Below are 20,546 nucleotides of genomic sequence, written 5' to 3'. Positions count from 1 at the left end.
AGCGACCTATCATGTATCATATACATTAATTCATTTTGCTTGCCTTCATTATGCCTTTGGTTGGAACCTGACAGTGTTGCTTTTTTTCCAACCATATACCTACTCATGGTCCAGATCAAGCGTGACGTGACTACTGAGGGATAAACAATAAAATGTTTTTACTATGCATTGAGTTGCATTGGATTGGGTTTTGTTTTGTTTTGTGACTTGATTTGTAGTTCAGACTGACCATGAACTGACTATGTAGCCCAGGCTGGCTTTGAACTCGTGGCAATCTTCCTGCCTTCTTCTCCCGAGTGCTGGGATTACAAGTGTATGCCACCATGCCTGCCTAGATTTTCTTCAATGAGAGAAATAAGTAAGAATTTTAAGAGTTAAGTAGACTATCTGGAAAATTAAATTGGTTTGCTTATTTGAAGTAGTGTTATGCCATATGTTTCAGTACTTTTTAATACCTAAGATTTGGGAATTATTTCTGTAACACCACTGTTTATTGTGGAAACTTCAATATTAGGAAAAGTTAAGTTGAGCCATTATTTGTAGAACATGTAATATTCTACAAAAGATCATTATTACATATATAATTTAATTTAATTTATATATTGTCTAAGCTAAGACTTACATGATTAAATCAAAAGTTAATGGTTGGTTATGGCACTAAGGTGCTATAACAATGTAACCAGATAAATTGTCAGGTTTAGTATCCAGTTCAGGTTTATCACAAATACAAAATTTGAATTTATATAATTTACATTTGTAAGAAATTAAAATTATAGTGATATTTTGGTTGTCAGTATCAGTTTTTTTGAAGTTTGTGTTCAAACACCAAAAAGTCTAAAAACTGACTTTTTTCCCATAGGAAAAAATGGAAAACCAAGTAATTAGTTCTGATGCCCCCAAATTACACTCATACATTCATTTTTCTGGACTTTAACAAATTTCACAGTGATTTCTCTTTATTGTGGTTACCAGTTTTCCTCTTAGCTTTACCGCTTGTACCACTAACTTCCTTCAGAGCTATGGTTATGGTAATTTACACAAAGTACATTTAAAAAAACACAATGATGAACATGTTAGTTCATTAACACAAGCACAATGTATTGTCTGGGTGAGAGCAGCGCTTAGACTGAACCATCACCCCTTTGTGTCTATGGGGAGACATAACACCTGACCCACCCTTGGCCCTGTACAGTTTTTTTTCAAGTTTGATTTTTGGTTCGACTATTGAGCAGTTACAAACACCAAGCAGATTTAAAAAAAAAAACAAAACAAACAAAAAAAAAACCTGTTGTTTAAGTAGTGGAAAATTTGAGCTTGGAGCCATTTGAAAACAAAAGTATCACTGTGTTTGTATTTAGTGGCAGATGAAAGTGATTAATTTCCAGTAAAAAGAATTAAACTCTGAGTTGAAAAGTTCAGTGGTTTGAATGTGTGCATTAATACATTTTTTGAAAATTTATGCCACTACCTGTTAACTATTACCCAGCCTTAGACTTAGATTTGAGGGGGCTACCAAGTGATACAACAGAAGGATAGATTAAATGCCTTTAAGAAGGTTCCTAATAGTATATTATGTGAGATAGCAACTGTATTAAAAAAAAAAAAGGAAAAAAGTAAACTGGAGAGTCTCATTGTTATTTTAGTGTTGTAAATAAATAACTAATTCACTGGAGAAATGCATTTAAATATGATATCTTAAATTCTAGGATATAAAAGATGGCAAGTCCAGATGGAAGTAAGCGGAAGATATTAAAAGCCAAAAAAACAATGCCTACAAGCTGCCGGAAGCAAGCAGAGATCCTGAATAAGGCAAAGACTACTGAAGTTCTGAAAACAACAACAGTTGAGAGTAATGTTCCAAGTGGTTATCAGAATTTAAGTACTGAAGTCATAACTAGAGACTGCAGACATCCTGATACTGTTAATTCTTCATTGGACTGTAAGATAAATTCAGCACTGTTACTAAAAAGTATAGGATTCCCTCAGAAATTAATAAAACCTGTAGAAAAAATTGTTCACTTAGAAACAAGATTTGAACATAGTGGTGAACAAGTTGTAAGTTCTTACAAGAAGCCAAGAAAATCAATAGATTCTCCCAGCCAATTCTTTATACAAGAAGTGAAAGAGAAATTCAGTACTTCTGAAACTCATTTTGAATATAAGGCAAATGTAACGTCATCCTTTTTTCAAAATGAACAGAATTCTAATCTGAAATCCATTTGTCATTCACCTACTATTTTGTGTGATGTAGTTCAAAATCTCTTGGATGATAATAGAAGCAACAAGATACCTTCCAATTTAGAAGCAAACTCCAATTCAGAGTCACATGATAAAAGGCAAAATGACATTTTAAGTTCAAACTCATGTTGTGTGCCGGCTGCGAAAACGCCTAACTTGATGAATTTAGGTAGTTCCAGCAAGTGTGCTTCTAACATTTTGAAAACGAAAGAATCGACTAGAACCCTATACTCCAGCATTTCAGATTGTGAAAATACAGACTCAAAGTGGCAGTGCTTACTCAACACTGATGGTAATAACAGTAAGTATATACTTAGATATCTTTTGGAGAAATTGAGAGAGTCACTTTCCTGTAGGGGATTTTAATCTCTCAGATATACAAATAATAGAATACATACAGGCAGGAAAAAGATAAATGAATAATTATTTCAGAATATCTCAGTCATGAACTGTTTCTGGTGGGGAGGGGAAAAGATACTGTTAAAGGAGAAAATTACAACAAACCTGGTTTTGTAGGACTTAACCGGCTTTATTTGTAGTCCTAGAATTGGGAAGTAATGAGGACCAAAAATGGTTCAAGAAACCCTGCCACCAGATGGACACGTCATTTTGGTAATCGAAGGGAAGTAAGGTACAGAGTCAGCCTGGTTGCTTACAGTTTACATCTGTTATGTTGCATATGTTTTGGTCACTTTATCACTTCTGATTTGAGATAGCTATATTTTATTTATTTATTTGGTACTAGGAATCAAAACTCAGGACCTTGCATTTGCCAGGCAGGCACTTGTGCCTGTTGAGCTATATCCCTGGTGACAGCTACATTTTATAAGATTAGGGTACAGTTGATTTGTTAGAGCAATTTTAGAGTTACTGGTGGTGTGACCCCTGGGGGTTTTTTATAGAGGAACCCTTGACGGTGAGTCATTCTGGCATTTGAGAGACATCTGTGTACGTGATCAGTTTGCAGTCATAACCAAGCTGGGGGGACCTTTACTTGAAGGGTTTATTCCAGAGTCAATTTATCTGCCTACTTATTAATTTATTTATTTTTATTTTGTTTTTTTGAAATAGGGCTTCACTATGTAGTTTAGGCTGGCCTTAAACTCACTTTGTCGCCCCGGCTGGCCTTGAACTTGCAGCAGTCCTCCTGCCTCAGCCTCCCAAGTGCTGAGATTACAGATGTGTGCCATCACGCCCAGCTCTGCCTCTTTAATAAGAGTGACAGCAGCCACTAGAGCATGGAAGGAGGCAAGGTGGCCATCCAGCCACCACAGTGTCCAGTTGTTTAGATAGGTACTCCACTGGTCTCTGTCAGGAACTCACAGTATGACTCAGAACACCCAAAGCCACATGGTCCTTTTCATATACAAAGAGTTTATTTAAATTCTTGGGCTTACATTTGGTAGCCCCAGTGCAGGGGGGCTAAGGAGTAGTCATTTGATCTCTTTGAAGGCTGTGTCTTGTCTGATTACTATTTTAGGTGTTGATTTTCCAGCCTGGTGAAGACAGCCTAGAGGGGCCTAGCTTTTTCTGCAAACCTTGGGATCTAGATCCTGCAGAATCCAGCTACTCACAGGAACTCACAGTCTCTTTTTGTTATTTGACCTCGGGGTAGAGCAGATGACCTGTTTTCTCTCTGTCCCCAAGAAGTGGTGTCCGTTAGTTACAATAAACCCTAAGTAATGAAAAGAAGGCCAACATATCCATCTCTTTTTCCAGGACACTTTGTGTCCTGTGTGCTGGAGTAGCTGAAGGAAGGCCTGTGTCCCTTCCCGGCAATCCTGCTTTATTTCAGTTACTAGCAAGAGGTCATCAACATACTGGAACAAAATATAGTTTAGTTGGGCTTCCAGGAAAGTGGCCAGGTCAGCAGCCAAGGCCTCCCCTAACAAGGTGGGGGGATTTTTGGGGGGGTACCGGGAATCAAACTCATGACCTCAGGCTTGCCAGGCAAGTGCTTAGGCTGCTGAGCTATATCCCCAGCCCAAGGTACGGGAATTCTTAAAGCCCTGGAGCAGTCTGGTCCAAGTCAGTTGAATTTTTCATTTTGGGATAGTCCCATTGAAAAGCAAATAGAGGCTGACTTTGAGTAGCTTCTGCTCAAGCAGAAGAAGATGTCTTCAAGGTCTAGGCAGGTAAACCAGGCTGCCTTAGGTGGAAAAATGCTCACCGAAGTGTGTGGGTTTGGGCCAACCAGGTGCTGGGTTAGAGTGGTGGTGTTGACTGTTTGGAGTTCTTTCACAAGTCACTAGCCACCACTGGGTTTCTTGACAGGCAGTAGGGAGGAATTTTAGAGTTTCTAACATTTTATCAGGATTCCTGCTTGCTTCAGTCCGTTTATATGTTCCAGGATCCAATCTGTGCTTCCCTGGCTATCCATACTGTCTCAGCCTGCTAGGGTTGGTTCCTAGCTTAAGCTACATAGGATGGGCCTGAATTTTGGCCAGTCCTGTGGAGACTTTTCAGCCTATACCTCTGAATATGCTTCAAGCAAGTCTGGAGGGTTAAGATCTCTTTGATCTGAGGAGTGTAGTCACCATTCTTCTCATGGAATTGTCACTGATGGAATCAGATGTTCCTGGTTATTGAGGGTCAGGCTGGTGGGCTCCTCAGGTGAGGTTACTTGGGCTCCAAGTTAGGTTAGAAGATCTCTCCCCAAGAGGTATATGGGGCAGTTAGGCAGGTAGAAAAATTCATGAGTTACTTTATGTCCTTCCAGGCAACAAGATTAAGGCTAGCAGAAGGGGCAGGCTACTTGGGACCAGGTGGCCCCCACAATGGTAACCGTCTTGTCGGTAAAAGTGTAAGGGTCGTGACACTCGCCGCGTGAAGGAAGACTCCAAGAGACGCTCTCTCATGCAAAAAGCAAGGGGATTTTTATTCACCAAGCATGCGTGGGGCTCACTGAACTCGCAGGAACAGAGAGCCCCGAGCCAGGTTAGCTCTGGCTTTTTAACCCGAAAAACCACAAAGGAGGGGAGTTGCAAGCGTCATTACAGAAGCAGATAGCATTGGTTAGTTCATATTGTTCTTTACACTTATTGATTCCCTATGACGGGGGGGGGGCCGCGGGGGTGTGTGTGTGCAGGAATGCGGAGGTCTTCCGCTCATGGACAGAGGAGGGGAAGGCGCTCTGTGTCAACACAAGATGTTCTTCCTCCCAAGGACAGGAGATAATGTCTGGACATTCCCAGCGCCTCCTTTCCAGGCAATCTCATGCTGCTTATCTATGGGTCAGAAGCCAGCTGGTTCCCACAAAAATCTTTACTTTTACATTTCTACAAAAGGTACAACTGGGGTGGTCTCAACTGAATGATCTGCTTCTGTGTTAACCAGAAAAGTCACTGGTTGGCCCTCAACTGTCATCATGACTGTGGGCTCCCCAGGGGGCCAAGATTATTGGAGCCCCATCTGTCCTAATCTGAGTCAATTTCTGTGAGTCCAGTCAGGATAGATACTACTCATTTGGGTTGGTATGGAGGGCTGATGTGGCTGGGGACCTTTTGATTAAATGTGTCCCCCTTACAGTTGGGGCATCGTTCTTTCAGTGTCCAGTCTTTGCAATATGCACATTGGTTTGGAACCAAGAGGAAGGACCAGGTCTCATGTTGGTTTCCCACCTTGTGTGGCAGTCCTGGTTTCCGAGTGGGGTCTCATCTTCTAAGCATAGCTGCAAGGAGAGAGTTCTTGTTTAATTTTTCTGTCTGCCTCACATTGGGCTTCACAGTCTTCACTGGCAAAGACCTTTGTAGTAACTTCAAGTGGTCGAAGCATTATGTTCATGCTAGTGAATCCTTCAAGTTTCTGAAGTTTGCACTGAATGTCGGGGGGTGGACTGGACTATGAAGGCAGCGTTGACCATTTGTTGGTTTTCCGGGGCCTCAATGTGAAAAGGTATGATTTGGAACACTTTATGGATTCTCCAGGTGACTCATCCAGCCTCTGAGTCACTGTGATCGTTTCTGACTCGTTGGTGGGCTTTTTGGCACCAACCTGAACCTCTTAGGATGGCCTCCCAATATCTTGAGAGAAAGGATTGACCTGGGGTGGTTATGAACGTCCCATTCTTGCTTGTTGTCAGGGGCTGCCTCTTTTGCCCAGTTCGTTGGATTGAGATTGCCAGCAGCCAGACCCTAGTGATACTTCCTGGCCTTGGTCAGGATTCTGCGTCACTCCTTGGTGTTGAAGATGGTGAGAAACAACTGACAATAGTCATTCCAGGTGGGCAGGTGAGTCTGGAAGATGGATTCCATGAGGTCGATGAGGGCTTGAGGCTTTTCTCAATAAGGTGGAGTATGTTGTTTACCGTTCAGATCAGTGGTGGTGAAGAGGTGATAGTACAGAGTTGGCTGTCCAGGCTGAGGGGTGCCATACTGCAGGGTACAGGTTACAGGTTAAGAGTGTGGATTTCACAGAGAGGTATCTGGATGAAAGTAGCTGAGCTGACCAGGAGCACTTGAACAGAGAGGTTGGAGGAGGCTGCTCTGCCACTCGAAGCCCATGGCTGAAGGGGCTGGCATGATTGGTTCCCAGTCAGGGAACCAAATGTCACAAGTTTTGATGTACCAGTGGCATGGGAAACACAAGGAGCATTCTGGAGCAGTGGAGGGAACGAAGCACTCCAAATTGTGAGCCCTGAACTTTGGGGAAGCTAGGACTTTATATCTTTCAGTTGGTTTGGGGCAGAGGCAAGCTGAGCAGAAATTTACCGAAGCAGGTTAGCAGGTGTTGTTACCTTTTGAGGTTAGGGTAAAGCTGGGAACAGTGGTTACAGAAGTCCTTAAATCTTGTAGTTACAAAGCAAAACAGAACAAGAATAACACATTACCTATTGGGAGGGGCCTGGGGTGAACCACTTGATTGTGGTTATAGAAAACTAGGACGAGAGAAAATTCGGGCTCGGGGGAGGACTAGGGTCTCAAGATGGTCTATTTTGTGCATTACGCTATGTACAGAAAAGTATTTAGACCAAACTAAATACACAGGCAGTTTTAGGTCAAACCTGATTCCAATTTAACAAAGTTTGTCTTACCAGAAGTGGTTTAACTTAACAAAGAAGGGAATAATCACTTCTTGTGCATAAAAGGTGATATATGGCAGTTTTTTTATTCAAACATATCTTGTTGTTTGAAAGTTTTTTTTTTTTAAGTGCGGGTTTTTTTTTAAAATGTTGATGAAGCTGTTTCTCTTCATTGTTTTGGTTTTGTTTTGTTCAGACACGATCTCACTGTAGTTTAGTCAGCATTAAATCTGCTTTGTAGCCCAGGCTGCCTTTGAACTTGAGATCCTTCTGCCTCAGCCTCCCACATGCTAGGATTATAGGCACGTGCCGCCATGGCCAGCTACTGAATCCATTTCATACCATACAGTTGACTTTTTTTTTTTAAAGAGACAACCCCCCCAAGAAAGATATAAAATTTGAAAATAGAACAAAAAAAAAAGAATTTCAAAACAAGATGATTGGAAATTAACAATGGTTACTACATTGCATATTGTTATCTTCAGAGTAGTTGCTCAGATTACCAGATAAAGGCATGCAAAATTGATCAAAGAATATAAGCACTTACCTGTTCTTTTCAATGAACTAACAGAAATTAGTAATACAATTATCTTAGCTATCTATCTATCTATATACATGTTTTCCCCCTTCCTTCATTCCCTCCCCCCTTGTTCTTTCCTTTTGAGCAGTTTCTTTCCCTTTCATTATATCTGTTGTACCTTTTTTATCTTATTTACTCTTTCATTTTCTTATACTAGGGAGATAATAAAGTGTTTACACATGTGATTCTAATTTATTTCATTTATGAATATGGTCTCTAGTTGCATCCATTTACCTAGGAAAGCTTTGTATTTATCTTTCTTTATAGCTGAGTAGTACTCCATTGTATAAAAATAGTGCCTCTTTTTTTATCCATTCCTCAGTTGATGAACATTTGGGTTATTTCCAAGATTTAGCTATTACCAGTTGTGCTGCTATAAACATGGGTGCACATGTATCACTGTGGTATGATGTTTTTAATTCTTTTTTTATTTTTTTTATTTTTTTATTTTTTGATGTTTTTAATTCTTTCCAGAAGATACCCAGAAGGGGAATAGCTGGGTTGAATGGGGCCTCTAGTCCTACTTTTTTTGAGGAACCTCCACACTGATTTCCACAGTGGTTGTACCCGTCTACACTCCCACCAACAATGGAGAAGGGTTCATTTTTCCCTACAGTCCTGCCAGCATTTGTTATTTGATTTCTTGATCATAGCCTTTCTGGTGTGAGATGATATCTCAATATTATTTTAATTTACATTTTTTAATGGCCAATGATGTTGAACATTTTTCATATGTTTATTTGCCATTTGTATTTCTTCATCTCAGAAGTGTGTATTCATCTCAGATGCCCATTTTTAGATTGGATCTTTTAATTTTAGGGGCCTGATTTTTTAAAATTCTTTACATGTTCTAGATAGAAGTCCTTTGTCTGAGGGACAGTTGGCTAAAATTTTTTCCCAGTTTGTGGGTTTTCTTTTCACTCTGTTGGTGATTTCTTTTAATGTGCAAAAACTTTTCAATAAGATGAGATCTCAGATGTTGATTCTTGAAGTATTTCTTGTACAGTGTTTGGTTTTCGTTCATGAACTCTCTGCCTACCCCTGTGTCTTCAAGATTTCTACCTACTTTCTATTCCAGTAGATTTAGTGTTTCTGATTTAATATTTATATCTTTGTTCCATTTGACTTTAGGGCATGGTTTAGTTTTAGTTTTTGACAGGTGGAAAGCCAGTTTTTCCAGCACCATTTATAAAAGAGGCTATCTTTCTTCCAATGAACATGTTTGGCCCCTTTGTCAAAGATAAGGTTGTTAAGTGTGTATGTAGTTGTGTCTGTATTTTCTAATGTGTTCCACTGAACCTCAGGTCTGTTTTTTGCCAGTACCATGATGACTTTATCATGGTAGCTTTGTAGTATATTTTCACATTAGGTATTGTGATGCTTCTTGTCTTGCCTTTGTTGCTCAGGATTGCCTTTCTTATTCCAAGTTTCTTCTCTTTCCAAATGAATTTTAAGAATATTTTTTCTATATCTGTGAGGTATGCTAGTTGTATTTTCATCAGGCTTGCATTATATCTGTATTAAGAGTTTTGGGGGTATGGCCATTTTTATAATGTTGGTTCTTTTTTCTATGAGCTAGAAATTATCTTTCCATTTTCTGATACCCACTTTGATCTCATTTTTCAGAGTACTGTAATTTTAATGTATAGATCTTTTGCTTTGTTAGATTGATTCCTAAGTATTTCAGTCTTTTGAATGCTTTTTTAAATGGTATTGTTTCACTAATTGCTCTTTCAGTGAGTTTATTGATTTTTTAGTGTTGACTTTGTATCAAGCTACACTACTGAATTTGGTTGTTAAATGTACAAGTCTTTGGTGGAGTTTTTGTGGTCTTCTATGTAGAGTATCATGTCATCTGCAAATATAATTTAACTTCTTCCTTTCCTATCCTTGTCTTTCCAGAATATCCTTCAGTACTCTTTGTAGGGCTGATTTGGCAGTCATGAATTTCTTCAGTTGTTCTTTTTTTTCGTGTTTTTTGTTTGTTTGTTTCTTTTTGTTTTTCTCCAGTACCAGGGATCGAACTCATGACGTTGTGCTTGCCAGGCAGGCACAGTGCCACTGAGCTAAATCCCCAGCCCCTTCTTCAGTTGTTCTTTGTCATGGAAGTATCTTATTTCTCCATGAATTGTGGAAGTTAGTTTTGCAGGGTACAATCAGTCTGGGTTGGAAGTTGTTTTCTGTCAGGACCTGAAATACTTCCCTCCAAGCTCTTCTTAACTTATCTGATGTGATTTTGATTTGCTTTCCTTTACAAGTGATCTGTTTCTTTTCTCTAACAGCTTTTAATATTCTGTTCTTGTGCTGAATTTCTGTTATCTTAATTATTGTATGTCTGTGTGTAGATTTATTTTGCTTAAGGCTAGTTGGAGTTTTATGTGTCTCACCTAAGTATATGTCAGATTCTTTCCCCATGCTTGGGAAATTTTCTGCCATTCTAAAAATAATCTTTTTATGTCTTTTCTGTTGGCTCCTGCTTTTTCACTGACACCTATCTCTTTGATATTGTTCTTCTTTGCATAGTCTTGCTGCTGTTGGATTGTTCTTTCCTGGTTCCATGTTATGTTTAAGAGATCTTTCCTTTCATGGTCACTAGCTGCCACAATGCCTTCAAGGTGTGAAAGTCTGCCTTCAGTTTCTTCTTCTTTTTCTTTTTCTTTTTTTTTTTTTGAGACAGGGCCCCACTCTGCAGTTCAGGCTGGCCTTGAGCTTACTTTGTAACCCAGGCTGGTCTCGAACCTGCAACAATCCTCCTGCCTCAGCCTCCTGAGTACTGGGAGAATTACAGGTGTGTGCCACCACACCTATCTTCAGTTTCATTCAAGTGGTTTTGCCAGCTTTCAGTTGAATTTTTAATTTCCTGGATATCTCTTGGAATATGTTTCATGCATTCTAATTCTTTCCTATATTCTTCATTCAAGATTTCCATCATTTTTCTATACTCTATTTTGTTATCTATGCCTTCTTTAGACATGCTTAGCATTTCTTTCATTATGGTTATTATTATTATTATTATTTTTTACCTGAGAGATTATTTCTCAACTGATTTTTGCTATAGCATCCTGGAGTCGTTTATTTACTTCAGTTTCTATCATTTCAGAAATTTCACGTGTGTGATTTCCAATTTCTTCTATGTTGATGTGTCCTGGACTTGTTATGTGTGGGCTGGATGCCCAAGATTACATTTTGCTCCTTCGTCTTGACATTTTCTATTTCAAACAAATTTTTGTTTTGATTTCTGTGATGATCCTTGTGAGTTTTGCTAGTAGGTAGCTATGTCACTACTATCAAGGCCTCTCTAGGAAAAGTCTGTTCTTCAGGGATATCTTCTGTGTGTAGAAGATTCCTGGTTTGTGTCTATCCCCAAACCTTATCTTCTCAATTAATTGAGAGTGGGATGCTGGTTTCCATTTGACTCTGTCCTCAGTCTTTAGGTGTAGGACTGTGGTGAGGTTATTACCCCAGAGCTTCCCAATATTGTTAGCCAAGGGAGAACAAGTAATTACAGCAGATATGACATCATAGCTGCAGTAGTACAATTAGCAATAATGATAGCATCAAGCACAATTTAGAAATTGACAAACTATGGTAACTATTGATTTTGTACTTTGGACCACTGGAGCAAAGTCTATAATTATATAAAAGAACAAATTGTGAATTAGGAGTTTATATGCAAAGCATTTCTCCTTGTTAGAGTGGATTTACCATGGATTCCTCTGGCTGAGCCATTTACCTAGTGCCAGGCACTTCACACCATGTAGGGGAATGGGTCACACATTGGGTTCCTCAGGCCAAGCTGCTGCTGAGTCAAGTCCTTCCCACACTGGCTTTATTAGCTGCCCTTTAGTGGTATATGGAAATGGGTCAGGCATCAGGTTCCTCTGTCTCCGCTGGTTCCTGGTTCCCAGGCACTTCCTGAGGTAGAAGGGATGAGTCTAGTACCTGGGTTCCTCTGGCCGAGCTGGTTGCTGAATCTGAGGTGCTTCCCTTGCCAGCTGCTCTTCCCACACTGGCTGTCCTCGTGGTGTAGGGGGATGGGTCAGGCCCTGGGTTCCTCTGGCTGAGGTTGTTGCCATGTCCCAGGTGCTTCCTTGGTTACTCTGCAAACAGTTGACTTGTAAACCACATGCTCTCTGTAAGGTATTGTTTGACAATATATGTACATGAACATAAATTTGTGTGTCTTTGTGTGGAGAGAGTAAATTATTATGAAGTCAAGTTTAGTGTTTATAAGGTCATTAAAACAGCAAAGTAAGTTTCACTAGAAGTAAGGTTTTTATACTGGAAATTAAAGAGAATACTTATTTCATAGAATTCTTTGTTTTTGTCTAGGCCACAGAGTAATCATTTAATAAGATGAATTTATAGTTGTTTAAAATAATTGGATCACATATTAAAAACAGAACTGACCAACCATTTATAAAAATAACGTATGACTACTTAAGTAACTGTAAATAGAGTTAATGATATAATTCAGTTTTTTGGATGTATACATATCAAATTAGATGGAAGGGAGAATGTATCTTATACTAGAACCTTACCTAGGATGGGTTTTTGGTTTTCAGTGTTTTTAACAGAACAGTTTTTGAGACACTTTTGTCAATTAAATTTTCTCAAAAATGCTAATATTGTCACATTTTAGTTTTCCTATTTGTTTAAAGTGTCCTTATTGTCATTTCCTTCTTTATAAGGAGTATTTTTACGTGTACTGTTTCCATCTCCCCAAGGCTGTAATCAAAAGAAGATGTTTTCAGAAAACAAAGAAAATGTTAAGCATGTGAAAACGTCAGAGCAAATTAATGAAAATACTTGTGTAGCTCTGGAAAGGCAAGCAGCAGTGCTGGAACAGGTAAAATATTGAGGCCTAAATATGTACTTAAGAAAGCTTTACTTTTGATGAGTAAAAAAATGTTAAAAGTTAACTGATACTTACAGTGAGAAGTAGAGATGACTGTAACTTAATGCAAAGTATGGTATGTGAAAATGAAATAGCAGACAGGTGATCATTTATGTTACCATAATATCTAATTTCTTCACATTACCTGTAGTTTTTACAAAGTGATCTTAGAGAGCAACCTAGGGAATCATATACGTAGTGTCCTGTTGTAGAAAGAGAATGGATGTTCTTAAAATCAGTAGTATGATTAAATCTTTGTGTAAGTCACACAATAAATGACCTCAAGCTTTGCTAAGTAGTCTAGTTTCTTTTGGTCTTGGGATTCTTTCATTTGCAGCTGTAGCTTTTTGTAGATCTCATCATAATTGTTACAATTTCATAGACAAAGATAACCCGGAAGTCCATTGCAAAATCCTGCTGCATATAGGTTTAAACTATATGCAGGGATATTAAACTATCCCTTAATATTTCAACTAACATGGATAGGTTGCATTAGCTGACATTCTGTATTATAGCATCACAGAATATACTTCTCGTTTTTGCTTTGCCCGTGTAATTTTATTATTCTACAATGTCGATACATGTTTAATCAACTCTAAGTTGAAGTGAATGAGCTTCAATTCTAGTACAGTGGTTATAATCAGCATCTGTTTTGAGGATCAGGGTTACTATATCACTACCACTGGAATGTTACCCATAAAACAGATTATATGGTAGATAAATGCCTCTTAGCTGTAATAGACCAAAATTTTTCAATCCAAACAATCCTATTTGTTTTAGGGAAAAAAAGTCACTTCTATTTTCTAAAACAGATCATTACAGTTACATAGTTGATAGCCTATGAATATGAATTTACTTAATAATAAAAACCTCTTTAAAAGATTCATTCAAAATCAGCTTGAAAGGTAAGTTTTCAGTTTTTCTCTACCTCCTGTTTTTTCCAGTAATACCCAAGGAGACATTAATTAAATTTTTTAAAAGGTAACTCTTCTATAGCTGGCAGAGAAGGGGTAGTAGACACATGGATCAAGCTCTAGAAGCATGTTACCTGAAAAAAATAAAAAGATTGAGGGTTCCATCTGTGTGTCCAGTGATCAGTGGCTTTCAGAAACAAGTGATGATATATGCTTATATAAACACAAAATTTAATGGGGTCTTTGAACCTTTTTTTTTTTTTTTGGGGGGGGGGGTCTCTTGAGACAGGGTCTCGCTGTGCAGTTCAAGCTGGCCTTGAGCTCACTTTGTAGCCTAGGCTTGTCTTGAACTCGCAACGATCCTCCTGCCTCAGCCTCCTGAGTGCTGGGATTACAGGCATGTGCCGCTACACCCAGCTCTTTGAATATTTTAATTTCATTGGAATTAAAAAAATCATGCTTCTCAGTACTATTTGTGTAGTTTACAAAATACTTAACCCACCTTGATTCACAGAAAATAGTACTTCCCAGTGAATTTAAGTAATGCACAAGTTTCTTATACATTCTTGTACAAGATGTAATTTGGATATCAGCTAATTCTTTTTCCCTATCTCTAAATAGTTAGTTTTCCACTCATTTGTTATAATTCCTGTTCATACAACTATCTCTGTACCATATATCTGATACTTTGGTTTTGCAGTGCTGGGGACTGAACCTAGGGATAGGCAAGTACTCTAGCACTGAGCTAGATAACTCCAGCTCTTGAAACCGTATCTATACATTTTGTTTTTCCTTATTGAGAAAGTCCCAGAGCTGTGGTCTCTGATCTTTTAGGCCTCAAAAGGATCTGGGTCTAGCTAACTCCAGTTAGATTACTGAACCAGAGGGACTTTTCCTCCAGACTCTTAAGTTATTCAATCTACCTACAATTTAGAAAGTGGGAACAAATTGGGGATATACAAATTTGTACTTTTTACAAAGTTTAAGTCAGCTGGGCTACCATCTGCAAATTGAAACCAGACTTCTGTCCACTTGTGTTGGACACATTACAGTTGCCAAAAGATATTTGTGAGGTATTTGGTGGAAGTCACTGTGTTTTCCTTGAATAAAGAACGTGACCATTAAATGAGAATAAACGTCTACTCTAAGAGGAATCACCATTGTTGTGCACTTAGCTCTAAGATAATCAAGTTTTAAAATCACTTGTATTTGAATCACTATGAGTACTTGTTTAAAGTGTAACTTTCTTGAGCTCATTAGTAGTTGAAGGTTACTGTCTTCTCAAACTTACCTAGTAAGAATCATTGGGGGTGCCTTTTAATTGTATAATTTTCTAGTGTCTTTTCTAGGGAATTCTTTGGATCCAGGATGTAGCTTAGGAATTTGTGATTTCAAACAAGTATCACATGTGACTTTCCTTTCCAGGGAAGTTTGAGAAACATATTTTCAAAGAATTTAGATGTGTTTCTTCAAGATTTCTTGAGTGTGAGCTTTCACATATTGACTCCAGCCAGTGAACTGGCATGCATGCAGTGATCCCTAAAAAGCACATACAGTTTTTTTAAAAAAGTGATTGCTGTCAGTAAAAATGGTATACATTTCCACACTTTGGTTAATATGTTAACACTTGGGTTAACATTAACATATTTTGAGCACTCTATTATATATAAATATATCTTGAAGCATTACAGAAGAGGTCAAGTAGATGACAGTGCTGAAGAGTGAAAATAATCATCAATAAGGAAAAATGTTAGGAATAATTAAAATTATATAATACTGTACAATTAATTATCCAGGTGCTATTGATATGAAAGAGTTTTAATGTAGGAACTATGTGAATCATGAAACAGTATACTGGGTATAAGAATTTACTGACAACTTTCCATTCAGTTAGCCAAAAAATACAGGCTACAGCAGATAGCATTTTATATACTAGAAGTCAACATAACAAACATCAAGATGTATGCTTTAAGTGTATCATCACAGTTCTCGTTATTAAAGGACCACTCTTGTTATGAAAGTTACTTATGGGAGGATAACACTTAAGTGCAAAATTCAGTGTTTCTGAATGTGAGGTTTGACAGAACTATTCATGTGATCGGGCATTGAGGTTAATTAGGCTTCCTGAGAAGGAGCCAGTCTATTTAAAACAAAAGAAAAAAATAATGGAATTCCTTAATTGGTTTTATGTAATAGTTACTACAGTCTTTCAGAATAGCATGCATTGTACCTGATTGCATCAGTCACAACATAATTGTGGTTTCTTTCAATTTTAACATAACCTAACTTTTAAAAGTTACGCAAGTAATATTGATCATCTTACATATTTATTTCTCCTACATCAGCTAAGTATTTTTCATTTTATGGAACTCTTTCACATATTACCTCACTTTGTTCTTATAAAATTCATTAGATATCACTCATTTAACCAACATTTACTCTTATGTACATTTGTGGACAGAAAAGATTAAGAGATTTTAGGACTTCTCAAAGACTATAGCTTGTTAATTGTGGGATCAAGCCCCAAACTTGTATAATTTGTTTATATCTACCATAGACCCTCCAACCATTTTCATCAGGCTGTGGTTTTCATATAAGTAGAGCTCTTTTCTTCATAGTCATTTAAAAAAAATGGAATATATTCTTCTAATGATTCCTATAATATATATTATGGAACAATAGTCAACTAGAAGAAACTAAAATAATACTTTGAGAATAAATTTAATTTCTAAAATGTCTATATTTAAATATTGGATATGTTCTGCTGAATTTAATACTCAAGTTTTAAAAAAACTTAATGTAGTAGAGCTGGTTGTGTTGGCACACACCTGTAATGCCAGTGTTCAGGAGGCTGAGGCAGGAAGATCGTTGAAAGTTTGAGGCTAGCTTGGGCTACCTAGTGCTTTCAAAGTCAGCCTGAACTATAAAGCGAGACCCAGTCTCAAAAAAAACAGCAAATAAAACTTATTGGTATAGAAATGTAAGTACGGGGGCTAGGGATTTAGCTCAATGGCATAACGCCTGCCTGGCAAGTGCAAGGTTGTGAGATCGATTCCCGGTACGAATAAAAACAAAAAAAAAAAAAAAAAACCAAAACAAAAAAAGAAATGTAAGTACAAATGTAATATATATTTTGCAGTTACATTAAATGTAGAAAAAGATCAAAGCTATATTTAAAAGAAATAAAAGATAAAGTTGTTTTTAATTATAAAACCCTAGAGCATTTTGGTTTTTATTTTCAAATTCTAGGTCAAACATTTGATTGAACAGGAGATCTGTAGTACAAATTTCAAACTATTTGATAAAAAAGTGAAAGAATTGAATGAACGCATTGGGAAGACACAGTGCAGGAGAAAACATGAAGCAATAGCTGGTGAACTCTTTGTAAGTGTCTAATTTCACTTGATTTCATTTGAGTCCTTTTAAAAAGTGGAATTTGATGTTATTTTATGTATTTTGAAAGGCAAACAATAAAGCAAGACCCAAATTTGATTCTTCACCACAGGTGTAATTTAAGACATATAGTCGGTAATGTAGAGTTTATTATAAGCTAGTAATATTAGCCCTTGAGAAACACACTCAGAACTATCACACATTTTGTGTCAATTGAAATGTTTAATATATAAATAGTCTTTTCATTCTAACAATATCCTTTTTAGGGCTTGTATAACATATTTGAAGCTCTTGTAGATTTTTTTTACTGTTGTTGGGTTACTTGCTGATGACTTTCATGGTTTTATCTGTTCTTGAATATCATACAAGTATAAAATCTGCTTTAAATCTTTTGCTTGTACAGTCATCCCCTTCATATCCTTGGTTTCTGCATCTTTATGTTCAACTAAATTTGCTTTGAAAATACTCAGAAAAAAAAATATGTCGAACATATATAGCCTTTTTTTCTTGTCATTATTCTGTAATTATGATCTAACAACTATGTACACAGCATTTATTCTGCATTAGGTATAAGTAACCTAAAGATGACTTAAATTGCACAGGAGGCTATGTACAGGATATACACAATGTTATGGCATTATATATAAGGACTTCAGCAGCATCCATAAATTTTGGTATCTGAAAGATTTGGAACAATCCCCTGTGGATACCAAGGGATGGATGTGCAAGAATTTTTAGTTTGTTTATTTTTTGGGTCCCGGGAATTGAGCCCAAGACTTCACGTTTGCCAGGCAGGCCCTGAGCTGCTGAGCTATATCCCCGGCCCTGAATTTTTAGTTGATGTTGAGTGTTGTGGTGTACACTTGTAATCCCAGCACTGTGGGAGGCAGTAACAGGAGGCTTGCAAGTTCAAGCACAGCTTGGGCAACTTGATTGGTGATTTCACAAAACAGTCTCAAAAGTAAAGGACTGGGAATGTAGCTTAGCACAGAGGCCCTGGGTTGAATTACAGGTACCACACACACACACACACAAAGAGACCAAAAGATAAAGAAATTCTCACTTATTGGCGTAGATGCTTAAATCTAACAAGACAATTCTGGCAAATAAGTTTTCCTCTACCTCTCCATGTTATTTAATACTCTGGTTTGATGTTTACTTATTTTTCTGTCTTCCAGACAAGAATAGCAAGACTTCAAAGACGTGTTAAAGCAATCTTAGCATTTCAAAGGAAATATTTGGAATCAAATACATTTTCCAGTAATACCCCCTTTAAGGTTGGTATAAACACAGGAGTTTGAATAATCTGGTTGACTCATAGTAGAAACAGTTGGATTATAGAAATAAATGTTTTTCCAAACTAGGATAGACATCTTTAAAGGACAATACATTTCGAATGTTTTCATGAATCTGTTTCTAGAGAAGATACTCTTAGGCATTTTAAAGTCACTGGCTTGTGTCTCTTTAACAAAAGAAGTAGAAAGGGACTTGGTGATTGCCTAGATTGTTCACTCAGCGCTTTTAACGTGAAAAGCAAAGTTGAGTTTTATAGAGTAGATTTCTATTCTCAGCACCTAGATTTTATCATAGTTACTTTTTCATGTTCATCCCTGCTATGCCATCTTGTATTTGGTCTAAATCTGCAATATATTTTTGGGGTTTTGTTTCTATCTATGCATGTGCACTTGTTTGTTTGTGCTAGTGGGGATTAAACCCAGAGACTTCACATTTAGCTGTATTCCCAGCCCTTATAATTTTGAAACAGGATCTTACTAAGTTCCGAAGTTGGGTTCAGCTTTCACTCTTCATGCCTCAACTGCCAGAGTGTTGGGATTTACAAACACACCACAGCCTACCACATATACACACACACACACACACACACACACACACACACACATACATACTTTTTTGGGGGCGGAGGGCAGACAGGGTCTTGTTATGTAGTTGAGGCTGGCTGCGAGCTCACTTTGTCGCCCAGGCTGGTCTCAAACTACTGATCATCCTCCTGCCTCAGCCTCCCGAGTGCTGGGATTACAGGGGTGTGACACCATGCCCAGTCCTGTTTATATTTTATATACAAAATTTATATAATCTTCCATTCATGTTCACTTTATTTTTTTCTTGCAGTGTGTTTGTTAGTCTTTGGTATCAGATTTATGTCTTCTCTGTTTGTATAAAATTTTTGTTCCTTAAATGTTTAGTAGAATCAATCTGAAAACTGGGTTTCAGCTCCAGAAAACTGGAGCTTTATTTTGTAAAGAGATTTTTACTTAAAAATTTATTTTTTAAATTAGTTTTTTGAGACAGGATCTCACTATGTGGCTGGCCATGAACTCATGATCCTCCTGCCATAATCTCCTGAGTGCTGAGATTACAGACATGGCATTTCCTTCCTTCCTTCCTTCCTTCCTTTATTTATTTATTTATTCATTTATAAGACAGGTTCTCACTATGTAGTCCAAGACAGCTTTGAACTCACCAGGTGGCTCCAGCTGGACACAAATTCATAATCATCTTGCCTCAGCCTCCTGAGTGCTGAGATTATAGGCGTGTACCACCATGCCCTGCTTCTGCACTATTATTTAAAAGTGCTTGTGTTTATCTTCCAAGTATCTGGGACTTTCTTAGTATCTTATTTTTTATTGATATCTAATATAATCCCACTTTGATAAGAGGACATTATATGTAAAATTTAACTTTTAAGAGTTATTGACACTTACTTTAAATACCTGTATATGATTTTGATTGGTATGTGTTCTGTGTACAGAATATTGAGTGTAATATCCTACAAATGGTAATTTTATGTTCGTTGTCCAAAGGTGATTGATAATATTGTTCAGATTTGCTGTGGCTGTTGTAGAATGAATAGTAGTCCCAAAAGATGTCCATGACCTAATCCCCAGAACCTGTGAATATGTTACCTTACAGGGTGAAATTGTAGATCTGATTAAATTAAGTATTTTGAGATGAGGTGCTTATCCTGTATTATCTGGGTTTGTTCAATATAATCAGAAAGCTCCACACAAAAAGACATAAGAGCCCAGGGAAATGGTGCACACCTGTAATCCCAGCACTTGGGAGGCTGAGGCAGGAGAATCGCCAGGACTTCAAGGCCAGCCTGGGCTACATAGTGAGTTCAAGGCCAGTCTGGACTACAGAGCAAGATCCTGTCTGAAAAACAAAAACAAACAAAATGTATAAGAAGGTCAAAGACAGAAGAGCTGGGAAAATGGAAGCAGAGGTTGGAATGATGGGAACTGAAGGCACAGGAAGAGGCCTCAAGCCCAAGGATGCAAGGATCTTCCAAAACAGACTTGCAAAAGAAGTGCTCTTTTGGCTTAGTGAAGCTGATTTCAAACTTCTGACCTCTGGAATTATGATAGAATGAATTTCCAGGGTGTCCATGTATGTTTGTTTTGTTGTATCAGAAACTGAATCCAGGGCCTTCACACTGAGCTACATTTATAGGCCTTTTTTATTTTTTTTTATTTTTTTTTATTT

At 37.6% G+C, this 20,546-nt stretch overlaps 1 protein-coding gene across 7 annotated transcripts in view; it reads left to right on the top strand.

The window, feature by feature from the left end:
• Atf7ip2 (activating transcription factor 7 interacting protein 2) overlaps positions 1 to 20,546 on the top strand; it is a 78,954-nt gene that overhangs the window by 32,293 nt on the left and 26,115 nt on the right. For all 7 annotated transcript variants that reach the window (XM_005391191.2, XM_005391193.2, XM_013518012.1 and 4 more), the window contains exons 2-5: positions 1,707 to 2,539; positions 12,566 to 12,687; positions 16,899 to 17,033; positions 18,221 to 18,319. In XM_005391191.2, the coding sequence (XP_005391248.1) occupies positions 1,717 to 2,539; positions 12,566 to 12,687; positions 16,899 to 17,033; positions 18,221 to 18,319 (1,179 nt within the window). In that variant the 5' untranslated portion in view covers positions 1,707 to 1,716. The remainder of the gene's footprint in view (positions 1 to 1,706; positions 2,540 to 12,565; positions 12,688 to 16,898; positions 17,034 to 18,220; positions 18,320 to 20,546) is intronic.

The sequence above is a fragment of the Chinchilla lanigera genome, unplaced genomic scaffold (assembly GCF_000276665.1).
Source record: "Chinchilla lanigera isolate Chin_1 unplaced genomic scaffold, ChiLan1.0 scaffold00041, whole genome shotgun sequence".
Taxonomy (NCBI): domain Eukaryota; kingdom Metazoa; phylum Chordata; class Mammalia; order Rodentia; family Chinchillidae; genus Chinchilla; species Chinchilla lanigera.
Note: the sequence above shows the minus strand (reverse complement) of the source record. Positions and strands in the feature narration are given on the sequence as shown.